A 23,824-nucleotide genomic window follows, 5' to 3' on the forward strand; every position below is an offset into this window, starting at 1 on the left:
CTTTGCCACATGTTATCATTAGCAAAAAAATAAGGAGGTGGACAGTGAAAAAGAGAGTAAGAAATTATGGAAAGAAGTTTTAAAATTACCTCTGCTAAGTTTTCTGGAGGTGTTTTTGCTGTCATTTGTGTATAAACACATGTGTTTTTAAAGCATTTCTGATTCTAGTACTGTTCCCAAAAATACTTTTTCTTCATCGATGGATGAATATAAAAGCAATGAAAAATTTGTACTATGGTAGGCGGCTCATCTAAATTCCACTATCAAGTGAATACAAAATTCTTATCACTATCACTTGATACAGTAACGTGTCAGAAGTCTCTCTACAATATTCCCCAGAAATTACCAAATTAAATAATTCACACACTCATGAAACATCTGCCACATACAAAACCCCACAGGCACCAATTCTAAATAGTATTGGATCTAGAAATGGAAAGTGACAAAGAGGTGTCTGTGTTCCACAAAAGGTACTCCAAAGGAATCTGAAGTCAAAGTTGAGTGGGTAGCAGAAGCATTTGCTAAACATAAAAGAAAGCCATGAAGATAAAATGGAATTAAAGTTCAATTTTTAATAAAGGGCAAAAAGAATCATATATCTAATTAAAAGAGAATGTCACCAATTGTCAAGAGCTGTTTCAGGGTCCTAGAAGTTTTCAGAATAACCCAAAGAATGTATGTCTTACTTGCTGTCGATGAGCACTTCAGACTGCCGATTATTCACTTGATTATCACTCTTGTGGCGAAACTGAAAAATCAAAGTGTTTGTGAGAAAATACATTACAAGGTACTTTGTCAGCCCAAATAAGCACACTGGCAATACTTTGAGTTCATCCACTTAAACAGTGCTGTCATTGGTCTAAGATGACACTGTTTGGGCTTACTGTGAACCCAGCTCTACATGTTCTAAATCTAAATCAAAACGCTTCTCGCTACATTACACTCTGGATGTCACCAATGAAACAACAAGGCTAGCCACGTACTCTTCCAATCTCCGCACATGTTTAGTTGCTTCTAAGAAGACAATATGCTCTCTACTGTACCTTATAGTCCCAGAGAAAACCATGTATTAATTTTGATGTCTTTAACAAGGAATGGGGCTTCCATTTCTCTCCCATGTGTACTCAATGCTTTATTAGAACATCATTCTTTCTGTTTTATGGATTTCTTTGAAGTCAAGAAGTTATTTGTAACAACATGAATTTTTATTCTCCAGAAATTCTAATTGTTAACAGTGATCTTATGAAGTACTGAGCATTTAAAACAAAAATTAGAATCCAATACTGAAACACATTTGGTGCAGATTTGTGATTTATGTCCAAATGGTTGTATTTCTTATTGTATACTCCAGTAATGTAAGTATCTTACATAGCTTGAAAGAATCTATTAAGAGCTCTCTACTATGCTCATAAATTAGCAGTCATTCAGGTAAGTCTTTCTATGTGAAATGTCATGATCAGGTAGTAGCAGTAGGCTGTAAGAGAAACAAAGGTAATATAGAGAAAATGGTAATACCATTAGTAATAGGCTATAATACAGTTATTTCAGTAAATTAGCCTACATGCACAGATGAATGAGGTAGTCTGTTCAGGAGACAGAAACTTTGATTTCATAGATTTTAATCATCAGAATGTTTTCTTTTTTTCTTAAATACAAAATGTTGTGTCAAAATCACAAAATATAAAATGCTTCAACCAGCTCTTTTCCTTTTTCTACAGCATTCCTAAATCCATCCCAATCTTTCTATTATGCTATGCCCAGTGCAAACTCAGAATGGCAGGTATAAGTTAATAGATATTACCAGTAAAAATAAGAAAACAAAGTTATTTAGCATTTGTTAACAGAAAAATAGTTTATAATATTGGTAAAGGAGTAAATTAAGTCACATCACCCATTGACATGAAAACTTCTTTCTATCAGTAGAACAAGAGAAATGGAAACATTATTTGACCTGAGTGCATAATTTGGAGGGGTTGCTGAATATTCTCTCCTCCACCATATCTACATGGCATTCTTCTCCAGTCTGCCCTGTGCCATGAAAAGCTGGGCTCTGTGGTCGTTGCCCTCTGACTTGTGGTAAGATTTGGCCAACAGACAGTACTGGCAGAAGATTCGAGGGTCAGAGAAGAGTGAAATGAGGGAATTTATCCCCTGGCTTTCTTCTAGCTGGGTTAGCAATGGCTGCTTCCACAGATAGCCCCAGCTGCTACAAACAGGCCTCAACTACATCTCCAGGTCTGGTCACTGCTTCCTTCCTTTGCCTCTTTAGGTCTAGTAGTATTGCCTCCCATGTTGCTGTCATAGCTGCTTTTCCTTGCCCACACCCTTTGTAAATGATCCCTTCATTATTAAACTCTCCAATCCACCCAATTTCAGGGTGACTTCTGTGTTTTGCCAAGACCCTGACTGGTGAAGGTGTCCAGTTAATGAACTGGCACATAACATCACAAAAGTGAAGGCACATTCAAGCATTAACTGCAATGGAATCAAAAGGAGACTTTTTGTTTAGTCATGTAAATCTCCTAAATTGACCAGCTCAACATCACAGAAAAAGACCAGTCAGCTCATCCCCTAAAAGCTGAGCAGTTCACTCTCTGGGAGATACAACCACTTCTACTTCTGCTCAGGTTTTACCAAGAGGACTTGATATTGGAGTAGATGGAGCCTGGAAGGATTAGAAACGGTAGTTTCAAGCCCAGCCTGACTATTATTGACAATTTCTCCTCTAGAAATAAATATGAAGTCTTAGAGGGGAACTTCCACAGGAAAGAAAGTGAGTAGAGGGCTACATTCACTATGTACTCCCTGTGAGCCAGGTTCTATACCTGATGCTTTACCCATATCATCTCATTCTGTCTTCCCAACAGTGCTGGTGTCATTGGCCATGTTATACAGAAAAGGAAAGGTTTGAGAAGTTAAGTCATTTGCCTCGTGTCAAACTGTCAGTACATAGTAAAGTAAAGTGAAGTGGTAGGGTAGTAAGGTGTCTTTCTCCAAAGCCAATATACTTTCTACTCTACCACTTATTCCTCTATGAAGTGTGACTATAATGAAGACCTTTAAGGCCAATATGTAGGAACTCATACATCTAAATGAGTACCATTTCCCTGAAAAATCAGATAACATGGAAAAACCACACATTTACTCCAAAGATGCCATTGCTCAAATGATTGTTGAAATTTCCTCTCTTAGAATTACCTCTGGAGCTCATAGCCCGTTCTTCAGAATGTTCTCTATCCTTTGAGAATCGAGTTCTATGTCCTTTGAAAAGACATAATGAGATGTCTTATGTTTTGAAATATAAGAAAGCCACTCTTAGAAAGCATGTCTGGTTGATAAGGTTTTTGATTAGGCTGAGAAGTAGCATTTGTTTCCAAAGCTGTGAAGCCATTAAGTCATAAAACTACCTTGTACACTGACCTTCAGAAGACAATTCTATAAGAAGAGCTCCCAAAGTACCTTGAACAATGGCAACCTCACAGGAATCAGTAAACTCCAGGAACATTCGAAGCTAACCACTTTAATGTGATATTACTCATCAGTGTGGATGGATCCTATGTGTTTGTTAAAAATCCGGGGCCAGGCACAGTGGCTCATGCCTGTAATCCCAGGACTTTGGGAGGCCAAGGCAGGCAGATCACGAGGTCAGATTGAGACCATCTTGGCTAACACGGTGAAACCCCATCTCTACTAAAAATACAAAAAATTAGCCAGATGTAGTAGTGTGTGCCTGTAGTCCCAGCTACTCAGGAGGCTGAGGCAGAAGAATTGCTTGAACCCAGGAGGCAGAGGTTGCAGTGAGCCAAGGTCACACCACTGCACTCCAGCTTGGGTGACAGAGCGAGACTCCGTCTCAAAAAAAAAAAAAAAATTTAAAATTTAAAAAAAAAATCCAACATAGTGAAACCCCATCTCTGCTAAAACACAAAAAATTAGCCAGGCGTGGCAGCGTATGCCTGTAGTCCCAGCTACTCAGGAGGCTGAAGCAGGAGAATTGCTTGAACCTGCGAGGCAGAAGGTGCAGTGAGCTGAGATCATGCCACTGCACTCCAGCCTGGGTAACAGAGTGAGACTCTGTTTCAAAAAAAAAAAAAAAACTAACCTCAAAGGTTATAGTCAAAATGTGAACCATGAAATAGGCTAGAAATTTCATTAAGAAATGAAGAGTGTATCCTGTGTATTCTTTAAAAAATGATATATGAAGACAAGTACATTATTTGTGTGTATGTGTGCTATTTTAAAATGACTTGCATCAAATTGTTGATTTATCAAAAAATTATATGTAAGATAACTATGAGGAAACATCACATAAACCAACTTGATAAGTACAAATCTTCCCATATGTCTTTACCATACTCAACTACTCTTAGCAGGAGTGGGTTCCCACTTTCTCCATAATGTCTTCCCTAATTCTCTTTCACACATCCCACCTCTGTTATCAATCTAGCTACTGAAGGTCATCTTCCTTCCTCAAAGAACCAAAGCACTTTGGTTCTTTTAAATTATGAATTTCACACCATTTTTATCTCATATTATTGTTATTCATGTACATGACCCATCTCCCTCTATTGAATGTTAAGCTTTTTTTAACTTCAGTTTCTGTGTCTCTTTCATTTTTGCATTATCCATATAGCTTAGCACAGAGGGGTGTGGTGAGTAAGTGCCAGTGTTCTGAAGCCGGATTACTTGAGATAGACTATTACAGACTAAAACAACCATGAAAAAGTATATCTGTTAAGCCAATAATAAAGATAAAATGGAATCACAAAAAAAAAAATTCTCAGTTAATCTAAAAGTAGGCAGAGAAAAATAGAACAAAGAGCCAATGGGGCATATAGAAAGCAACAGCAAGATGATAGATGGCCTAATCATAATGATAATTATATTAAACATAAATGGGTTAAATATTCCAATTGAAAGGTAGAGATTTTCAGATTTTATTAAAAATTATTACCCTACTATATATGCTGTCTAAAAGAAAACCATTTTAAAGATACAGATAGGTTAAAAATAGGCAACAGGAAATATAGGTGTGAGCTCAGAGGAGTGACTTGGGCTAGGAATATAAACCTGTAACTCATTGGCTTAGACAGTTATTGAGGGGGCACATGTAATCACTCAGGATGAAAATATAATTTGTCTGGATTTAGAATGTTTGGTTTTCCCAAGACTGTGTTTTGTCTTTGAATGAGAATTACTTCCTTTGGGTTATGCAGACTTTAAAACTATCTATTGCCTTATACCTGACTTATTTACATTAGTTTCCTGACTTTTGAAGCTACAGTTGACCCTCGAACAACATAAATTTGAACTGCACAGGTCCACTTATACACAGATTTTTTTTTTCTCTAAAGGCTACATTGAGTGTGCCTGCTCTCCTGCTTCCCCTTCCTCTGCTTCTGCAACCCCTGAGACAGTAAAACCAATCACTCCTCTTCCTCTTCCTCCTCAGCCTACTAAAGATGAAGATGACAAGAATGAAAACCTTTATGGTGATCCACTTCCACTTAATGAATAGCATATATATTTTCTTTTCCTTATAATTTTCTTAATAACATTTTCTTTTCTCTAGTTTACTTTATTGTAAGAATACAGTGCATAATAAATATACAAAATATGTGTTAATCAACTGTTTATGTTATCGGTAAGGCTTCTGGCCAACAATAGGCTATTAGTAAAGATTTTGAGGGAGTCAAAAGTTATACACGAATTTTTGACTGCACAGGGAATTGGTGTCCCTAACCCCCACATCATTCAAGGGTCAACTATATTTGACTTTGTAACTCCTAATGTAACGACAAGCATGTATGAGAATACCTAATATTTACCAACTCTCACAACTTAAACAAAGACATGTGATGAAGAATAAGTAACACTTCACTGAGTGAATGCAGGTTGATTTCTAATTCTGGTCTTCCACAAATTGGTCATATTATTAGCAAATCATTAGCTCTTTCTAGGCTTTCGTTTTCTCATCTATAAAAGAAGAAAGTGAATCTAGTTATTGAAACCCTCTTGCTTTTAAACAGGCTCTGGTTCTATGGTACCTGTATTAATCATCAAACAAATAGCAAAATAGCTTTATATGATATTGACCAAAATAACTTCATTCAAAATTTCAAATGTATCTTCATTATCTATTTCTGAGAAGCCATAACTGAAATGAGACCTCAAGAATGCTCAAGAGCAAATACTCACATAGTCATCTGTGGCATCTTTGACAGCTGTCATAGTTATCACCAAGACCAAAGGCACAATGGTGGTAAACCAGGTCAAGGAGGAGATTTCTGGAATTAGCTGAAACAAACATTCCAAATAGTTTAGGGCTTTTAAAGTTAGAAAATATATCTTCCAAATTGTGTCATTTAATTTTATAAGACTTAGCAGAAATTAATGGGGTTATATTGACTTATTTTTACAAATGAAGATTGACTTTCAATAATTTAAGTGTTTGTATTTGGTTATAAGACACATAAAGTAGAAGTATTATTTAACTTGTTTTCAAACTACCTAACCGAAAACTGAAATTTTTATAGCAAGGGAGAAGCTTCTTGAAATCTTTCACAGATGATCACCTTCTCCAATATGTTAAATTTCACCCATCTTTTTCAGCTTTTCATCTCAACTTTTAACAATTTTACTAACTACTCTTTTTACCAATTCCCAAAGAGAGATTATTTGAACATCTGCCTTGCACCAGACACTGTGCCAGGTACTTTCCATTTATTATGTCATTCAATCCTCGGAAAAGTTCACTTAGTTAGATTCTTACTAGCATTGCTTTTGTATAATCCCAGAAGGTTTGTATTCCACATAAATAGTACCCCCAGTACACAAGACAGAATACTACATTATGAATGGTGACCAGGAGTCAGGAAATGTTGCAGACCTGGGTATCATGTCCCCATTTTATAAATGAAGAATCTAAGAGATCATGCAACTGGGCCAAGATCACATACTGTTAAAATTTGAAACTAGGTCTCTTGGACTCCAAGGCCTATTCCCTTGTGCCTATACATCCAAAGCCACCCACATAAGAGAGACACCGTGACATAAATCTCTTAGACAAGTGGTTTCAAATGGGATTCATTTTGGAGCTGCTTCAGGGCCATCAGGCAGGAAAGGATGGGGTAGAGATGGTCAGCGGCTAAAGATCAGGCCCCATCAAAACAACTCTAAATCAATTTTATACAGTAGCTTCTACGTAAGACTTTTTTTAAAAAAAAACTCAAAAGCCTCTGATGTAGCAGCAAAAATATTGAGCTTGGTGTCAGAAAAGCTAAATTCTAGTCCTAGTTCATCATCAACTCACAGTGAAAGCCTTACCACCTAATCTCTCTGGGTCTAAGTTCTTCATCAATAAAGAAAGGAGAGGTTAGACTGAACCATCCCAAAGTTCCCTTCTATATATAAAATTCTATGAAGAAGAGCCTTTGGCCACAAATGAAAAAGCCATTAGAGAAATGAATTCAAAATTCTGGAATGGTGTGAAGTGTTACTTGAAGAAACCAAAAACGATTTCATGGGGAGAGGTGGGAGGAGAAATCTTGGGCTCTAAGCTTTCTTCAATAAATAGTAAGGTGTTTATTCATTATTGGCTTTTGTTTTCCTGATCAGCACCCAGTTCTTCTAAATATACTCCTATTTCTTAGGGAAACATCATATCCCCTCACTTTCTGTCCACATAATTTTAGGAAACTGATTCTACCATGGATCCAGGGTTTGGCATATGATCTTGGTTAAGCCAATTACTGAATCAAACTCTTGAGCCACAGTAACAGGTTTAGGAATGAAGATATAGCTCCAATCAGAACTAATCTCAAGACTTTTGCTGGAGCAACAGAAAAAGTAATTCCCTCATTCGTTCTCTCTCTCTCTCTCTCTCCGCTTCCCCCTCCCCTCCCTGCTCTCTCTCTCTCTCTCTCTCTCTCTCTGACTTGAGTTGGAACTAGGAAGCTGTCAGGGCCACCAAGTAGAAAGGGCCTACCTAAGAAAGGTCAATGTGTTAAAAAAAAAAAAAAAAAAAAAAAAAAAAAAAAAAAAAAAAAAAAAAAAAAAAAACAGAGAAGAGAAGCCACATCCTGATGAAACTGTGCCCATGAATCCAGTAATACTTGAAATGAGATACCCATGAATATATTCGTCTTTTGCTTAAACTAAGATTTCTGTCACTTAAAACATAAAGATTCTTAAATAGATATTCAATTAAAGAGAAAACAGTACTCAAATCTATTAATCTAATCCATCTTCTTACTTCTTAGCCATTCTCGACCTACCAGCTTGATCTGGTTAAAGTACGCTAACATAAATACTAGGTAAATGACTGGCTAACATGAATGATTTATGTGTGTGTACAGTATGTATGTGTATATATGTATGTAGTTTCCTTGATTTATATTTTTTCCTTCCCAAAATATCCATAAAATCTGAAATTTCATTTAAGGGCAAATTTTAGTCAGACGGGAGAAAAAGCAAAGGTTATTAACTACCAATTAACCATTCAAAACTGTAAAAGTAGTCACCCTACAGTGAAATAATATATAGCATCATCACTTACTTTACATATATTAAAAATATGTCACTGTTCTTAAATGAAAATTAAATGTGCGAAATTAAGCTCCGCAACTTACTCAGTCTTAGTCAGCTAAGACTCTTTGCCTCAACTCTGGCAATCCCCACCCTGTAGATGTAAGAGGGAGATAAAGAAAGGAGGGAGGCTATGAACAGTAATTATTAGGCTCTGGTTTGGTTCAAATAAAGTGCAAGGCTGTGTTTTAAAGTGACCTCAGTGTTTAAAATGATGAATGTACTACTTTTTAACCATTCCTACCCCTCCCACGTTTGTGAAGAGAAACAGCAACAACAAGATTAAAAATCTGATAAAGGATGATTTTATCTAATCACAAACATTTAGCTAAGTAAATTGACCTACTTTTTAAAAGCATATGAACACTTTAAACAAACAGATAATAAAGAAATACAACCTAAATATTACCTGTAAAATCAGAAGGCAAAGAAAATAGGCATTTGCCACTCTTTGGAACTGTTCAAATAAATTAATTGGCAAGAAGGTGAGAATATTATATTTCGATGTGTGGATACGATTATCCTGAAAAAGAAATAGCATCATGTTAGTTTGGGGCAAGGCATTGCTCATTATCAGAAACAGCTCTAAAACCTACAAGCCTGAGCCAGAGTAAGAAAGATAAGCCAGTTATCTAGGAAATTTCAACTCTGTGTGACTCAAAGCCTTCATTTTCCCCAAGATGATACGCTCCTGATACTAGGTGAAATTACTGGTCCATGCCATAAACTCACCTGTGACAAAATATGTATCAAATGCAAAAGTCTACCCCTGAGATTTTTGAGTCAGGCACTCAACTATTTGGCAGTCACTGCTTGAGTACCTACTGTATGCAGGTACTGAGTTCCTTCCTGTTGGGGCTTGCAAGGCAGGAGGGAACTTCAGAAATCATCTGGTCCACCTTCCCAAAGCATGACCCCTTTAGCTACCTCTGACAAGGGGCTCCTAGGTCCTTCTTAGAAGGTCTCCTGTGATGGGAAACTGACTGCCTCACAAGGCAGCCTGTCCCCATTTCAGAATGGGAATTGCTAGAATGGTCCTTATTATGAGAAATTCAAATCTGCCTCCCTGTAACTTCTTTTTTTAATTTTAACAACTATTTTTTTTCCAATTTTATTTTAGGTTCAGGGGCATGTGTGCAGGATTGTCACATGAGAGAACTATGTGTCACTGAGGTTTGGTGTATGAATGATCCTGTCACCAGGTAAAGAGCATGTTAGAGTGGGTAGAGGGCTAGACATGAACAGGAGGGGAGCTCCTGGGAAAGGAAATCTCTGGGAAGGCTCACACCTGAGGGACCACCCAAAATTTGCATATTAATGCCATCTCTAATGCTTGTGGGGGTTGGGAGCACTTAATCATATGTGGGTAGGAGAGAGAGGAGGTAGCCATACAGAAAGAAACACCACGGAATGCCTCTTAAGACACCCCAATAATCATTCATTCTGCAGTTAAAATGTCAGAATGTCGTTAGCTACATGCTAATAAGAAGGGCAAAGGGGGCCAGGCACAATGGCTCACACCTGTAATCCCAGCATTTTGGGAGGTAGAGGTGGGTGGATCACCTGAGGTCAGGAGTTCGAGACCAGAATGGCCAACATGATAAAAATACAAAAATTAGCCAGGCATGGTGGTGTACGCCTGTAGTCCCAGCTACTCAGGAGGCTGAGGCAGGAGAATCACTTGAACCCAGGAGGCAGAGGTCACAGTGAGCCGGGATTGCACCACTGCACTCCAGCCTGGGTGATGGAGCAAGACTCCTCCAAAAAAAAAAAAAAAAAAAGGAAAAAGACGGGTAAAGGGGACATTACCAAGAGAAACCTGGCACCACAAGTACAAATTAGGACAGATAAGGAAATTAAAGAGATATGCAGGCCCAACAGGTATAGATTTGACCACTATACAACCTTTCTAGGATGGTAGCAATGAGCAGGGCCACCATCAGACAGGATTTGTATTGATCACCAGCCCACACATGCACATTAACCAACAGTAAGGGAGGGTCCCACAAGCCTAGGTGAGGAGTTAAGGCAGAAGCGGGAAAAACGAGGCAAAGGAGAAAGGTGGAGACTTGAGACAGGGGCAGTAATTTGCAGAAAAAGTCCAACATGATAAAGCTCCCTGCGCAGAACCTTTGGAACTGTTTTCGCACAGGATCATCCCACTCCTCCTTTGAGGTGTACCCATTTTTTCCTACAATAAGCTCTTTACACTATATTTCTTTTCAATAAAATTTTTCACTGTCTTCCTACTGTCTCTTGGTTGAAATCTTTCTTCCAAGTTAGACAAGAGCTGGGACATCCACTCTCCCTGGTAACAAGCATTAGTACCCAGTAGGTAGTTTTTCAACCATTACCCCCACCCTTCCACTCTCCTCACTCTAGTAATCCCCAGTGTCTATTGCTGCCGTATACGTCCATGAGTACCCATTGTTTAACCCCACTCATAAGTGAGAACTTGCAGTCTTTGGTTTTGTGATCCTGTGTTAATTCACTTCAGATAATGGCCTCCAGCCACACCCATGCTGCTGCAAAAGACATGTTTCATTCTTTTTTTATGCCTGTGTAGTATTGCATGGTGTATAGGTACCACGTTTTCTTTATCCAGTCCACCATTGATGGGCATCTAGGTTGACTCCATGTCTTTGCTATTGTAAATAATGCTGTAATGAACATACAAGTGCATGTGTCTTTATGGTAGAATGATTTATTTTCCATTGGGTGTATACCCAGTAATTGGATTGCTGGGTTAAATACTAGTTCTGTTTTAGGTTCTTTGAGGAATCGCCACACTATTTTCCATAATGGCCAAACGTATTTACACTCCTATCAACAGTGTATAAGCATTCCTTTTTCTCTGCAACCTCACCAACATCTGTTATTTTATTTTATTTTATTTTATTTTACTTTTTAATAATGGCCATTCTGACTGGTGTGAGATAGTATCTCATTGTGGTTTTGATTTGCATTTCTTTAATGATTAGTGATATTTAGCATTTTTTCATATATTTGTTGGCCACATGTATGTCTTCTTTTGAGACGTGTCTTCTTGCCACATAGCAAATTCCATTCCTGGGGTCACCTAGACCAAGTCTAAGGCCTTTCTATGTTGATAACCTTCAAATACTTGAAAACCACTCATAGGACTCCCATAAATACTTATGCTGACTTGGACATTCCCAAACCTTTCAACTATTCTCCATGATTTATTTTACAGGCATTTCTTCCCAGTCAGGCTCTTCTGGATCCATCCCAGCTTCTCTGCATCTCTCTTAAAACATGTTGCCCAGAACCAAACACAACTGCAGAGCAGCCTCAACAAGTCTATGTATGGTAAGGACTTTGATGTTCTGTGTTCTGAACTATTATATTGACATGTCCAAAGATTTCATTGGCATTCTGGCAATTGTGTCTCACTATGTCTTCATATTAAGTTTTAATCAACAAGAATTCCTAGATCTTTGCTACATAAATCACTATTAAATCATGTTTCCCTTCCTATACATTTATAGTTGGTTTTTAAAATATTTCTGTATAACATCTTTCATATTTCCTATTACACCAGCCTAATGAAAAAAAAATTAATCTTGAGTGTACTATCTAAAGCATTAGATATTCCTCCCAGCTTTGTGTCATCAGAAAATTTCAAACACATGCCTTTTATATATTCTTCTAAAGCTGTAGGCAAATACACATTTTTTAAAAAGGCTAAATGTACCAAAAAAATTTTTTGATTAAACCAATAAAGCTATGGCAAACTACCAGAGATCTCTCTACAAATTAATGTTAATATTTTTTTCAGGTATTATATAAAACATATTAAATATGTTTTATTTAACCATTTGTAAAGTCATATAACTATATTCTTTGAGGCTTAATTCTATCCTATCCACGAAAATAACATGAGAAATTTGGGGTGACAAATATTACTGAAATTCAGAATCAACATGCCCAGAATAATATTTTTTGAATTAGGTTAGTTTGGGGTAACTTGTTTTAGGTGAACCTACCCTGGTTCCTAGCCATCACTCCTATCTGTTTTTTTAAAATCCGGTCGTCTGTTAAATGACCATTTTTAACATTTGATATGGTTTGGCTGTGTCCCTACCCAAATCTCATCTTGAATTATAGTTCCCATAATCCACACATGTCATAGGAGGGACCCGATGGGAGGTAACTGAATCATTAGGGTGGTTACCCCGATGCTGTTATTCTCACAATAGTGAGTGAGTTCTCACGAGATCTGATGGTTTTATAAGGGGCTTTCCCCTCTTTCGCTCAGCACTTCTCCTTGCTGCCTCCATGTGAAGAAGGACGTGTTTGCTTCCCCTTCCAACATGACTCTAAGATTCCTTAGGCCTCCCCAGTCACGCTGAACTGTGAATCAATTGAACCTTTTTTCTTTATAAGTTACCCAGTCTCAGGTATGTCTTTATTAGCAGCATGAAAACAGACTAATACAACATTTGTCAGGAATCAAGGTGTCCAGTTTTGTGCTACAAGTTGTGGGAAAATAAGAAGAGATGTCAAGAGAAGAGTTTCCAGCTTAGTTGGTCTGATGCGCACTGATGTACTGAAAACTGTTCTGAAAGCTAATAATGATGGTATTGTAGTACGTTAACTACTCAAGAAGTTAACACACTGCAAAATAGGGTGTGGGTACTGTCAATCATATGTTTCTCTAAAGAAAGGACTTGGAGAAAAGAATGGGGAAGATTAAAGCTAAGGAGAAAATACAGTTAAATAAGGAGGTCGTATTCCTAATTCTGTTTTATATTTTCCTTCTAACTTAAAACTAAAATAGAGGTTAGCCTAGCATCTTGCCAAAAGGACATATACAATGTCTATAACCATCAAAACCACGGTAGGAATTATAAAGAAACTCTCCTACAAAACTGAGTTCCATATAGGTAAAGAGTTAATTCTGTGGGATAAAGTAATAATGCCAAACAGAAATTATGACAATATTCTCCTATTTGCTGAGCTTGACATATAGCAATGATTGTTTTTGTTCTGTTGTAACTTAGTCACAGATGATGCAAACCCTCACAGCTTTGAATGGGAACAAGGAACAAGGGCTCCCCCTCCTGGAAAATCTCTGGGCCAGTCTACTTTTCTTTGTTTTTCAACCAAAAGCAAAACACGCTTCCATTTCCACTGCCCTGTCCAAGCATATGAGTACTGTATTGGTAAGACCTTAAATCAGGCACATTAATATTTAGTCATTTCATAGGCTATGGGCCTACAGTCCAATCTGAGTCCAATTCATTTCATAATAAGGCACAGAAAGATCTTCACCACTATCCTTTCAGAAGTACTTTCCCACCATGAATGACTAGAAACTTCCCAATCCAGAAGAAAAGGAGGAGACTCCACGAAGCCTCTTTGGTGCCGATAAAAGCTAAACTAGAGGCCATGGCATTAGCTTGTTAGTGAGGAGGAAGGTTCATAGATTCCACGATGAAGTAGGCTTGGGCTCACAGTCACAGGTGATGCCAGACCAGGGCATGATCCCACATAGTGGGAAAACGCCTCCCCGTAAATGAACGTGAGGAAGCACCTGTTCCCTGTGGAAAATGTGCTTCCACAAGGGAGAAGGGCAAAGATGAGCTGAGGCCCATTATTCCTTCAAGATTGGCCCATCCGGTCAATGATTTCATCTCACATGTGGCAGAGTGGGTAACGGAGTTGGGAGAGAAGTGTCACACCAGTAGAGAACCCTCCACCTGGAAGGCAACGTCATTGCTTCTCTAAAATATTTTAATGCAAAGGCCCTTAGGTGGGCAAAAGGTGGTACACTTGGGGATCTAGAAGAGGGCCTACGAGGCTGGACTGCACAGGTCAGCACAAACAGGCTAGATGGAGTAGTTCCTCAGAATACATACTAAGGATTTTAGTCCTTATTATCAAGACCAAAAGAGTCTTTATTATAAAGACTAATAAAGACCAAAATCATAAGTGAAGGGGGAATTACTGAAATGTCTTAAGCAAAGAAGTAACTTGTTGAGATTTTTATTTTAAAATATCACCCTAGCTAAGTGGAGAACAAATCAGTGGTGACACAAGAGCAGATATGAAAAGAGCAATGAGGAGGTCTTTGAATTAGTCCAGGTGAGAGATGATGCACAGCTTGGATCAGGGTGGTGGCAGAAGGAACGATCATGAATAGTAATAATAATTGACATTTGTCAAGCTCTTACTGTGTGTGCTGTTCTAAGAGTTTTACATTTTATAGCTCATCTTATCCTCACATCATCCTTATGAAGTAGGTACTATTATTTCCATTCCGTAGAAGGGAAATCCAAGGTTCAGAGAGATTAAGTAACTTACACAAGGTGATACAGCTTGTAAGTGGTGGTAGAGCCAGGATTTGGATCTAGTAATAGACATTCTGCTCCAGAGCCTACGCTCTTCACCGCTGTGCTGCCCCAGTTCACTGCAAAGCAGTTATCTCTTCTGCTTTCAGAGTAATCTGCCCTTGCTCTCTCTTGCAGTCTGCATTTCAAGCCTGCTGCCACTTTCTTACCAAAGAAAATTCAGTATATTTACCTTTTCTTCTCTAGTCAAGCCCTTCAGGCACAACCCTTGTTCTATTGCCTGATGCATGCTTACAGCTTCCTTGGATTCTCTTTCAGTTCCCCTCAAGAGTGATTCTCTTGGCCCCTAACAAAGCTCAATGCAGACAAATAGTATGCATAACTACTCCCTTACTTTAGCTTTCAACCCAAGCACAATGGCCAAAGTCCTTTGTATTTCCAACATTTACTACTTGGTGGGGGGCGGGGGCGGGAGCGAAGGTGGGGAATAAAGTAAAGAAAATGAAGTAAAAATGACAAAATTTTCAGAGATGGGCTACCAAATAAAATATTAATAAAATGGGAAGTATTATTTTTTCTAGAGATCCTCATTATACATACAAAGTAAGTGTATTGCTTAAGTAAACAAAGCAAATAGAAAATAACAAACTCTGTTATATTAACAAACATTTGGAGCATTTGGGAGATTGCCTCAATTTTCCACTGGCAAAATTGAACTAACAACATTTCTCATATATTTATAGAACTATCATGGAAATGAGAGCATAGATGTAAAAGCATTTCTGCTAAATTGAAAGAATTATGCAAATATAGCATTTTTGTGAGCGACCCCCAAATAATTCAACTGTATCAATAAATGCAATGTACTAGTCAGGATAACCGGCTATGCTACAGTAATAACTCCAAAATCTTCACGGCTTAACCCAGTAAGAGTTTATTTATTGTTCATGCTACTTGCCCAACATGAGTCTGCTCATCAGATACTCATAATGGACCACCCACCATCTTCAATGCTTCAAGGTATATTACCAGAGGAAAAAGAAGGTCTGAAGAGTCCCACTCTCATATGTAATGCTTCAACCCAAATGCTCACAATTTATTGGTCAAAAGAGTCACCATGTTGTCCAAAAGACAGAAAGTGTCCAAAAGACAGTTTTGGACAGAAAGTTAGAAACATTAATGGATGTCACTAATGGCTATTGCAACCAGTAATAGACGCTAACCTAGTATCTTGAGAGTAAGAGACGCATCTACTACCAAATATACCAAAAACCAATCTCAGCACTTTAAATTCAGTCCTGTTAATGACATATGTAACATTCATTTGACTATTTCCTCTCCCCATCAGCTAAACAATGTGCCAAGTTCCTTAGTCCCTTGAACTGTATAGATTCATCTCCCATCCATAATTCCAGGGTCAAATTAGCTTAAGGCAAGTACACGGCCCACCCTCCTAATTACAATTTGGAATTCAGACACTGGCACATAAACTACGTCAATTCTGAAATTTGCTGATAATGTAAGCTTTCTCTTTCCTATTGCATTCCAATCTGGAAACAAGTAGCCCTACAGATTACTAACAGCAACTTGGGGCTATGAGTGGGGAGGCTGCCAAGAACAAACTGCACTAAAAATTCAGGGCCAAGAAATGCAGAGAAAGAAACTAGACCAAGCCTCTCCCGAGACTAGCCCTATCTCTGGACTTTTCAGTTATATGATCTGTTCATTCAACTCAAACTAAGTCAATTTGAGTTGGTTTTTCTTTTACTCTCAACCAACCAAACACTAGGTAAGAGCATTCATAATATATGCAAGATCAGTTTGCTTTTTAAATAATAGCTTACTTGTATCTCTATGTTTGTCTTAAAGAATGCATCCCAGAAAGCTTAAACCCAAATGAGCTCAGTAGCTGTCCAGGGACACTGCCTACGTCTATGAGTCCCACAAGCCCCAGGAGCTTTTGCAATGAGTACCACAGTTTCCTCACTATCAAATCATCATCCCACATCTGATGAGACATTTGTACATCATAACAACTATAAAAAGTAACTTTCCAGAGCTTGAAGGGGAAAACATCTAGCTTTTCTTGCCACAAAAGGAGGCAGATACAGTATTTTTATGGTACGATCCAGATTCCAGAGACAGAAATAATCCTGACTAATAAGGGAGAGATTATCTCTAAGCCATAAAATAAAAAACAAAAAGGGATTGTGTCCACAAACTACCGGCATAAAAGAGGAAGTAGCCAAAAGGCATTTGTACCACTCAGAAAATATGTGAATCACCCATGTTTATGCAAAGATCTCAAAAGAATGCCTGTATGGGACCTGGAGATTAGACATCTGGTACCTCACCGATACCAGGAAGAACCCCTGGAGGCTCCTCAGTATCAGCTGACTGTTGCCTAGTGCAGAGTCCACAGCTTTCCAGGATAGGGGCAATGGAAAGACAACAGTGCTCTTCTATGAACTCTGCTGAGGAAGCCTCAACCACAGAAGAGGCTTTGCAGAGAGTGTCAATCAATAATGACTACACTCATCATCACCACCACCACCACCATCATCTTAACGTTCTCCTGAGTCTGGGCTCCCAGACTTGAGCAGAAAACGTGTATGAGGAAGGAAAGAGCAGAGGGCACATATCCCCCAACACTCATTCATTCATTCAACTAATTTTTGTTAAAGTCCTTCTGTACGTCAGGCAATAATGTTATTGAGCCAGGGCTATAGACATGACTAAGCAAAGACCCTCCCCTCATTGAGTAAGTTTGTATGTTAGTTGTGGAGAGAGAGGCAGGAACAAGCAGACAATAAACTTGTAAACTGATGACACAATTTAAGGAGGTGATCATCAAATGCTATGACAAAAATAATGAACAATAGAGCAGGAGCACCTTGCCTGCCAAGACTCCCTCAGGAAGCCTTCTTGCTTGATTTTCCAGGTTAATGCAGTATCAAGATTACCCTACTTGGTGAGACCAGTGGGAATACGTGTCCCGTAGAGGGTGCTCGCTTCCTGGGTGCCCAAAAGAATCCTTTGGGCTATCAAAAATAAAAAAGAACTTCATGTATATTTTAACTAAAAATGTTAATGTTACTAATGTTTAATTACTATAGATAATATATGTGTATGTGTATATATACCTATAGCAAAGACAATACACATTATAGTAAAAATAATATATAGTACACACATGCATATATGTGTATACACATGTATATAAATATTAATAGTACAATGTATGCATTGTCTATATGTATACACACATATAGATTAATTTCTTTTTTTTAAATTTTTTATCGAAACAGGGTCTTGCTATGTTGCCCAGGCTGATCTCGAACTCCTGGCCTCAAGAGATCCTCCCGCCTTGGCCTCTCAAAGCACTGGGATTACAGGTATGAGCCACCACATTCAGTCAGATTTAATTTACTTTTACAAGTGAGGAACATGCTCAAAACCTTTGAACACTGTGGACTAAACACTGTTATGGACAAAGGAGCTCATCTGTGCCTCCACCTTTTAGAACATGTTTCACCAAGACTTGGGCACAGAATGGAGAACATATGACTTTCTATGTCATGGCTTCTCTGGGTCATACAGTGACACCAGATAATGGTGTTGCCTCCTTCCATCTCCAGGTTCTATGCTGAACACTGTAAGTACATCATCTCAGGCAGTCCTCAAAAAAATCCAATGAGCTGTGACTATTTCAGCATCATTTTACAGATGAGGAAACTGAGGTTTAGAACAGTTGTGAGGGTTGCCTATAAAAGCAAGTCTTGTACAATCCTGTGTTGTCCCAAATGGTGTTCCATGAGAAACAAGTCAGAAACTAGGAAGTCTCTAGACTGCCTTTTGGTTAATGGACTTACTGGCCCTCATCTGACATCCTTCACTCTGGTGAAGAACAGAACCTCTCTAAACTAAATCACAGGGAAGGGCTCACATTAATTCAATCAGCCGGAGCAGTCACTTCCAGTCCTTTCAATCTAGGGAGAATATTGCTGGGCTTGTCTAGGGAGCTCATTTTCCATCTAGACCTTAGGAACAGAGATAGTGGCCAGGAAAGCTTTCAGGCCTCCGTCTTCCCACAACGCAAATCTGTCTGACAGTGTCACAAACTTTATTCTCTTTTCTACCCCCCAGCCTTAATTTAGTGTTCCAGTGTCTGAAAGACAGTTCTACAGCTAGTAAATGGCCTATGAATAGTAATTTATCTACAAAGAACTAATTTTGGATAATTATCAGGGGAACAAATTAAATTTCCCTCTGAGATTAATTTAATCACACTAATTTTTTTTCTCCAGGGTGTTTAGAGGCATATAACATCTTAAATAGTTGCAATAAAATGTTTACTTTCTTTTTGTGACATCTAAAAAAGGACTGAAAATACAGACAGAAAGAGAGAGAGAAAAAGACCTAGTATATGCCTTCTCCAGAGAGAAAAGAAGACATACAAAAGAGAAAAATAAAAGAAAGCAAAAATTGTGTTTCAGTGGGACTTCCCTGGGGCATCGCTAATGATCCGTTTGCCTCCTATCTCTGCTGGGCCAGAGCTCATCTACGCCTCCTCCTTTTCAATCAGCTAGGGATCTAGGGAGTCAGGCCTCAGCTTTGGTCCACAAATTCATCTCAGCCTGAGCTTTAGGGATCTTATATGATCAGAGTGGGCATTTCTTTGAGTTGAGGTGGGAGCTGGCTTGTTCAAGCCCATTTCCTGAACTACAGGGGATTCTTTGGACAACTTAGTACAGGTGGATTTCTTTGTTTATTAGGTCTGAAAATTAGACCATATTCATGCTGCTGGGTAGTCTGGGAACTAAGCCAAATTTCAAGACCTCAGTGTTTACAACAATAAGAAAGACACAACAGAAAAGTCCAGTTAATGAGGAAAAGCACCCATAAAGAATTGCCCAAAGAACCAAAGAGTTGTAATAGCACACTATACACAGTCTAATCCTCCCTAGCACTCTACTTCTTATACTAGAGTTCTACATAAATAACACCACCTCAGGGGTAGCTACGCAATTTTCTCCTGAACCCCTAAGGATCAGATTGAAAAAGTGCATGCAATTGTGAGCACTCTCTGTCATGCCCAGGGGGTACTGGAACAACTGGGACCCTGATCCACTCATGAAGCTGTTCTCCCGCAACAGTCCTAGCCTTTCCTGGTCTCCAGCCCCTTCGCAGCCAGGACTGGGGAGTAAATCTACATTCAGACAAACCCACAACACCTGGCTTTGTGTTTTTTGTTTGCTGAGTGGCTTTTGTTTGGGAGTAGAGGTGTTGAGAGGGAGAGAAGACTGGGAAATACAGAAGGAAAATTCTCTACATGGGGCAGGTAGGGGAGGGCAGGGAAAAGAAGAGTTTTAAAGCATCTTCTATCATTAAAACATATCAATAATGATCTATGAATAAAGTGCCACTCTTTAATTTTTGTGATTATATCATGCACAATGGGTTTGATGAATTTTCACCAAATTTGAGGTTATGCTTGAGCTAGTCTGAGTTAAATAAAGACTATCATAAATTTGCTTTGTGGGACTGACAATGACGTTCCCTGATTACATATACAAAAATAGGCATTTGTCTTCTGTAGGAACCAACACGGAGATTCAATAAGAAGCCCAGGTGGATGCTGAGCGGAGCAAGAGCTGCACTGTGAGAAGATGCACAGTGAGTCTCCAATCAAAACTCACTAGGCCAGATCCTCTAAGTCACTGAACTGATTTGCAACTGAGCCACTTCTACGGGAACAACTCTAAGTACCAGGCTCCAGGTCAAATAACAGTGTGACTTAGTTGTTTAATAGTTAATGATCCACCAGAGCATCACTAGGAAGGCCAGCTAGGAATAATTGTAAATGTACAAAACTGTGAAACAAAGCAAACCAGGTCCTTTCCCCTGTTCCATGAATGAATGGCTCTAGCTGCAGCTCCTGGACCTCCTCCACCATCTCATTTCACTGCCTTCATAATCCTCTTCCCTAGTGCATTCCTCATCCATGTTCCTCTTCCTGATTCGCTCCATCTGGCATAAGGGTTAGAAAACAAAGTTCATCCAGACACTTATGCAAGTGTGTCAGTTTTTGAGGAGGAAGAAGCCAGAGAAGTCAGAGGGTATGGAGGAACAAAATCAGAAGGCTTGTCAGAGGAATAGATAGATGACTGTGCCCTGTATCCCTCCCTCTGAGGGTCACCAGGGGTGCTATCAATGAGATAAGGGACTTGAAGGGCTGGAGGAGGCAAACCCTAGGGGTCTGGGGCCTGAGCCCCTTTTTAGAAACTGATTTTCCCCAAATGGTTAATATTTCTTGTTATAACTCCACAAGATATCAAGCCTGCTTTAGGTATTCTCTTCCCACAATTGTCATTTCTAGTACTGTAAAATGAGTTGCCCTCAGTAAGGAAACTGAAACCCAGTAAGGCTAAAAGGCACTTGCTTTGGCTGAGCCAGAGCCATGGCCCACAGCATGCCCTGGGTTTCTAGGAAATTTTCTGATTCCAGAACTATAGAAAAGCTGCCACTAGGAAGGAAGAAGGGAAGGAAGGAGGTAAGGAAGGAGGGAAGGCAGACATGCTGTACTGAAAGGAACTACTTATATGACAAGACACATCACCTCAAGCCTTAAACTTAATACACACAGGTTAAGAAAAAAGACCTTCCTCACAAACCCGGTTTCAGAAAAGCTTCAAGAACTTCTTGAAGATATTTTTCCCAAAAAATCTACTCATATTCACCACAATGAAACAACAATCCAGTTACATAATACTTGAGTGAGCACAATTTTCCCAAGAGATATTTAGGAAAAAGTGAGGGCTCAGAGTCCTGAATCTGAAAAGTGATTCCATGTTTTATCAACTAAGTGACCTTTCTCTTAATTCCTCCAATCCTTCATTTCCCCCGTGTAAATATGCACGGGAATACCTACCATGCAGAGTTGTTGTGAAGATGAAATGAAATAATACATGTAAAGTGCCTGGCACTGTGCTTGATAATTACATACTTTCCCCGTCCTGCCCCCACCACCACCTCTTTGCTTTTGCCAAAATCTTCCAGGCACTACTAACTAAAATAAGAAGAAAGAATCAGTTCAGAACTTCTGAAACTCAAATATGTATATGAATCATTTGGGGTTTTGTTAAAATGCAGTGATACACCTGTAGTTCTCTGGTGGGGCCTGAGAGTCTGCATTTTTTTTTTTTTTTTTTTTTTTTTTTTGAGATGGACTCTCGTTCTGTTGCCCAGGCTGGAGTGCAGTGGCTTGACCTCAGCTCACTGCAAGCTCTGCCTCCCATGTTCATGCCATTCTCCTGCCTCAGCCTCCGAAGTAGCTGGGACTACAGGCGCCCACCACCATGCCTGGCTAATTTTTTGTATTTTTAGTAGAGACGGGGTTTCACCGTGTTAGCCAGGATGGTGTCGATCTCCTGACCTCATGATCCTCCCGCCTCGGCCTCCCAAAGTGCTGGGATTACAGGCGTGAGCCACCGCGCCCAGCCGAGAGTCTGCATTTCTAACAAGCTCTAGGTGAGGCCAATGATGCTGGTCTGTCTGTGGACCACACTTCAAGAAGCAGAGTATTAAAGAGCTCTAAGAGTTTTGATACGCACAGATTGCTGTGATATAGGAAAGGTTGCATGCAGCTTTTTCAAAAGCTGATGTAAGTTAAATTAGTACAAAGCCAAGGGAGTCCCATTCCTGCACTAGAGACTATGAACCTTAGGAGGTACTGGATTCCCCCAGTAGGCCATGGAGTCGAATCAGTGTCACAGGTGAAACACTGAAATGCCTTACTCCGGGACTTAGGCTAGAAGTACGATGTGCCCTTTTGACTCAGCTAAAGATATTTTTCTAGACTTCATTTTCAATCCTTTAAGAAAAGTATATTGGAAGGGGAAAAAAATAAGTGAAAAATCAGATATTTTTCCCTGCATTTTCAATTTAAGCTCTGGCAAATAAAAAGATCAGATCAAGCACCAAGTTGGAAAACAAAGGAACCATGGAGGAAATTCCACAGGTATGTGGAAGCAAGGAGGGGCATAGCAGGCTAAGGAGAAGGAATAGGGATCAAAGAAATTCTTATTTTTAAAAAATGTACATCCCAAAATGCACAGGCATCATTTGCACAGGCAATACCATGTAGGCCCTGAATGGTTTCAGGAATTTAGTAATAACTATTAGTTGACAAAACATAAATTCAAAACTATTCCAATGTCAAAATACCTTATTGATTTCAATAAGCCTATATAAAATTCACATTTGAATTAAAGAAACAACAAAAATTAACTGCTTTTCATATTTAAAGCATTCAATTCCAATATACCCTGGAAGTACTTTTCAGTGAGCTCATCATCTTCTTCAGTCAGTTTAGGTTTAGATCTACTTAAATGTGACTGGCACATGACTTTCTAAGTAGCCAAATGGTTCCCCAAATCCAGACAGGGATTCAAAGTACAGTGCAAATTGGGAAGTTTTCAAGCCAAGTCAGGTCATCTTCACACTACCTAAATGAAACATGGTATTTTACCATTATTTCACTCTCTTTGAAAGACCTTTATTACCAATGTGAACGACTTTAAGAAATGCATTTATCTCTTCCTAGAAAATTGTCTTCCTTACCCAGATACAGTGAAAATGTTTATTATAAGCTAACATTACTTAACTTTGTAATGTCTTATACTGTTATTTCATTTATGTGTGTGAAATGATCTCAAAATTCCAAGAGCTCCTGAAGGGCTGAGACCTTATACGTTTTTAAGTGTCTAGAGCATTTAACAAAGTGATAAGCAAGAATTACTCAATACATGCGATATAGTTTAGATGCATGTCCCCACCCAAGTCTCATATTGAAATGTAATCTCCAGTGTTGGAGGTGGGGCCTAGTGGGAGGTAATTGGATCATGAGGGCGGTTTCTCAGGAA

General features: G+C 38.9%; 1 protein-coding gene across 12 annotated transcripts in view; it reads right to left on the minus strand.

The window, feature by feature from the left end:
- The window catches only part of ATP8B4 (ATPase phospholipid transporting 8B4 (putative)), a 314,125-nt gene that overhangs the window by 182,638 nt on the left and 107,663 nt on the right, over positions 1-23,824 (minus strand). For 11 of the 12 annotated variants that reach the window (XR_007727270.1, XM_050797123.1, XM_050797120.1 and 8 more), the window contains 3 exons: positions 8,996-9,109; positions 6,199-6,297; positions 687-748 (listed from right to left, as the gene is read on the minus strand). Coding sequence is in view for 10 of the 12 variants with exons in the window: in XM_050797123.1 (XP_050653080.1) it covers positions 687-748; positions 6,199-6,297; positions 8,996-9,109 (275 nt within the window). In the remaining 2 variants the exon portion in view is untranslated. Of the gene's footprint in view, positions 1-686; positions 749-6,198; positions 6,298-8,995; positions 9,110-23,824 lie in introns of those variants that run through there. The other variant, XM_050797128.1, reaches the window with a different exon arrangement.

The sequence above is a fragment of the Macaca thibetana genome, chromosome 7 (assembly GCF_024542745.1).
Source record: "Macaca thibetana thibetana isolate TM-01 chromosome 7, ASM2454274v1, whole genome shotgun sequence".
NCBI classification, from domain to species: Eukaryota; Metazoa; Chordata; class Mammalia; order Primates; family Cercopithecidae; genus Macaca; species Macaca thibetana.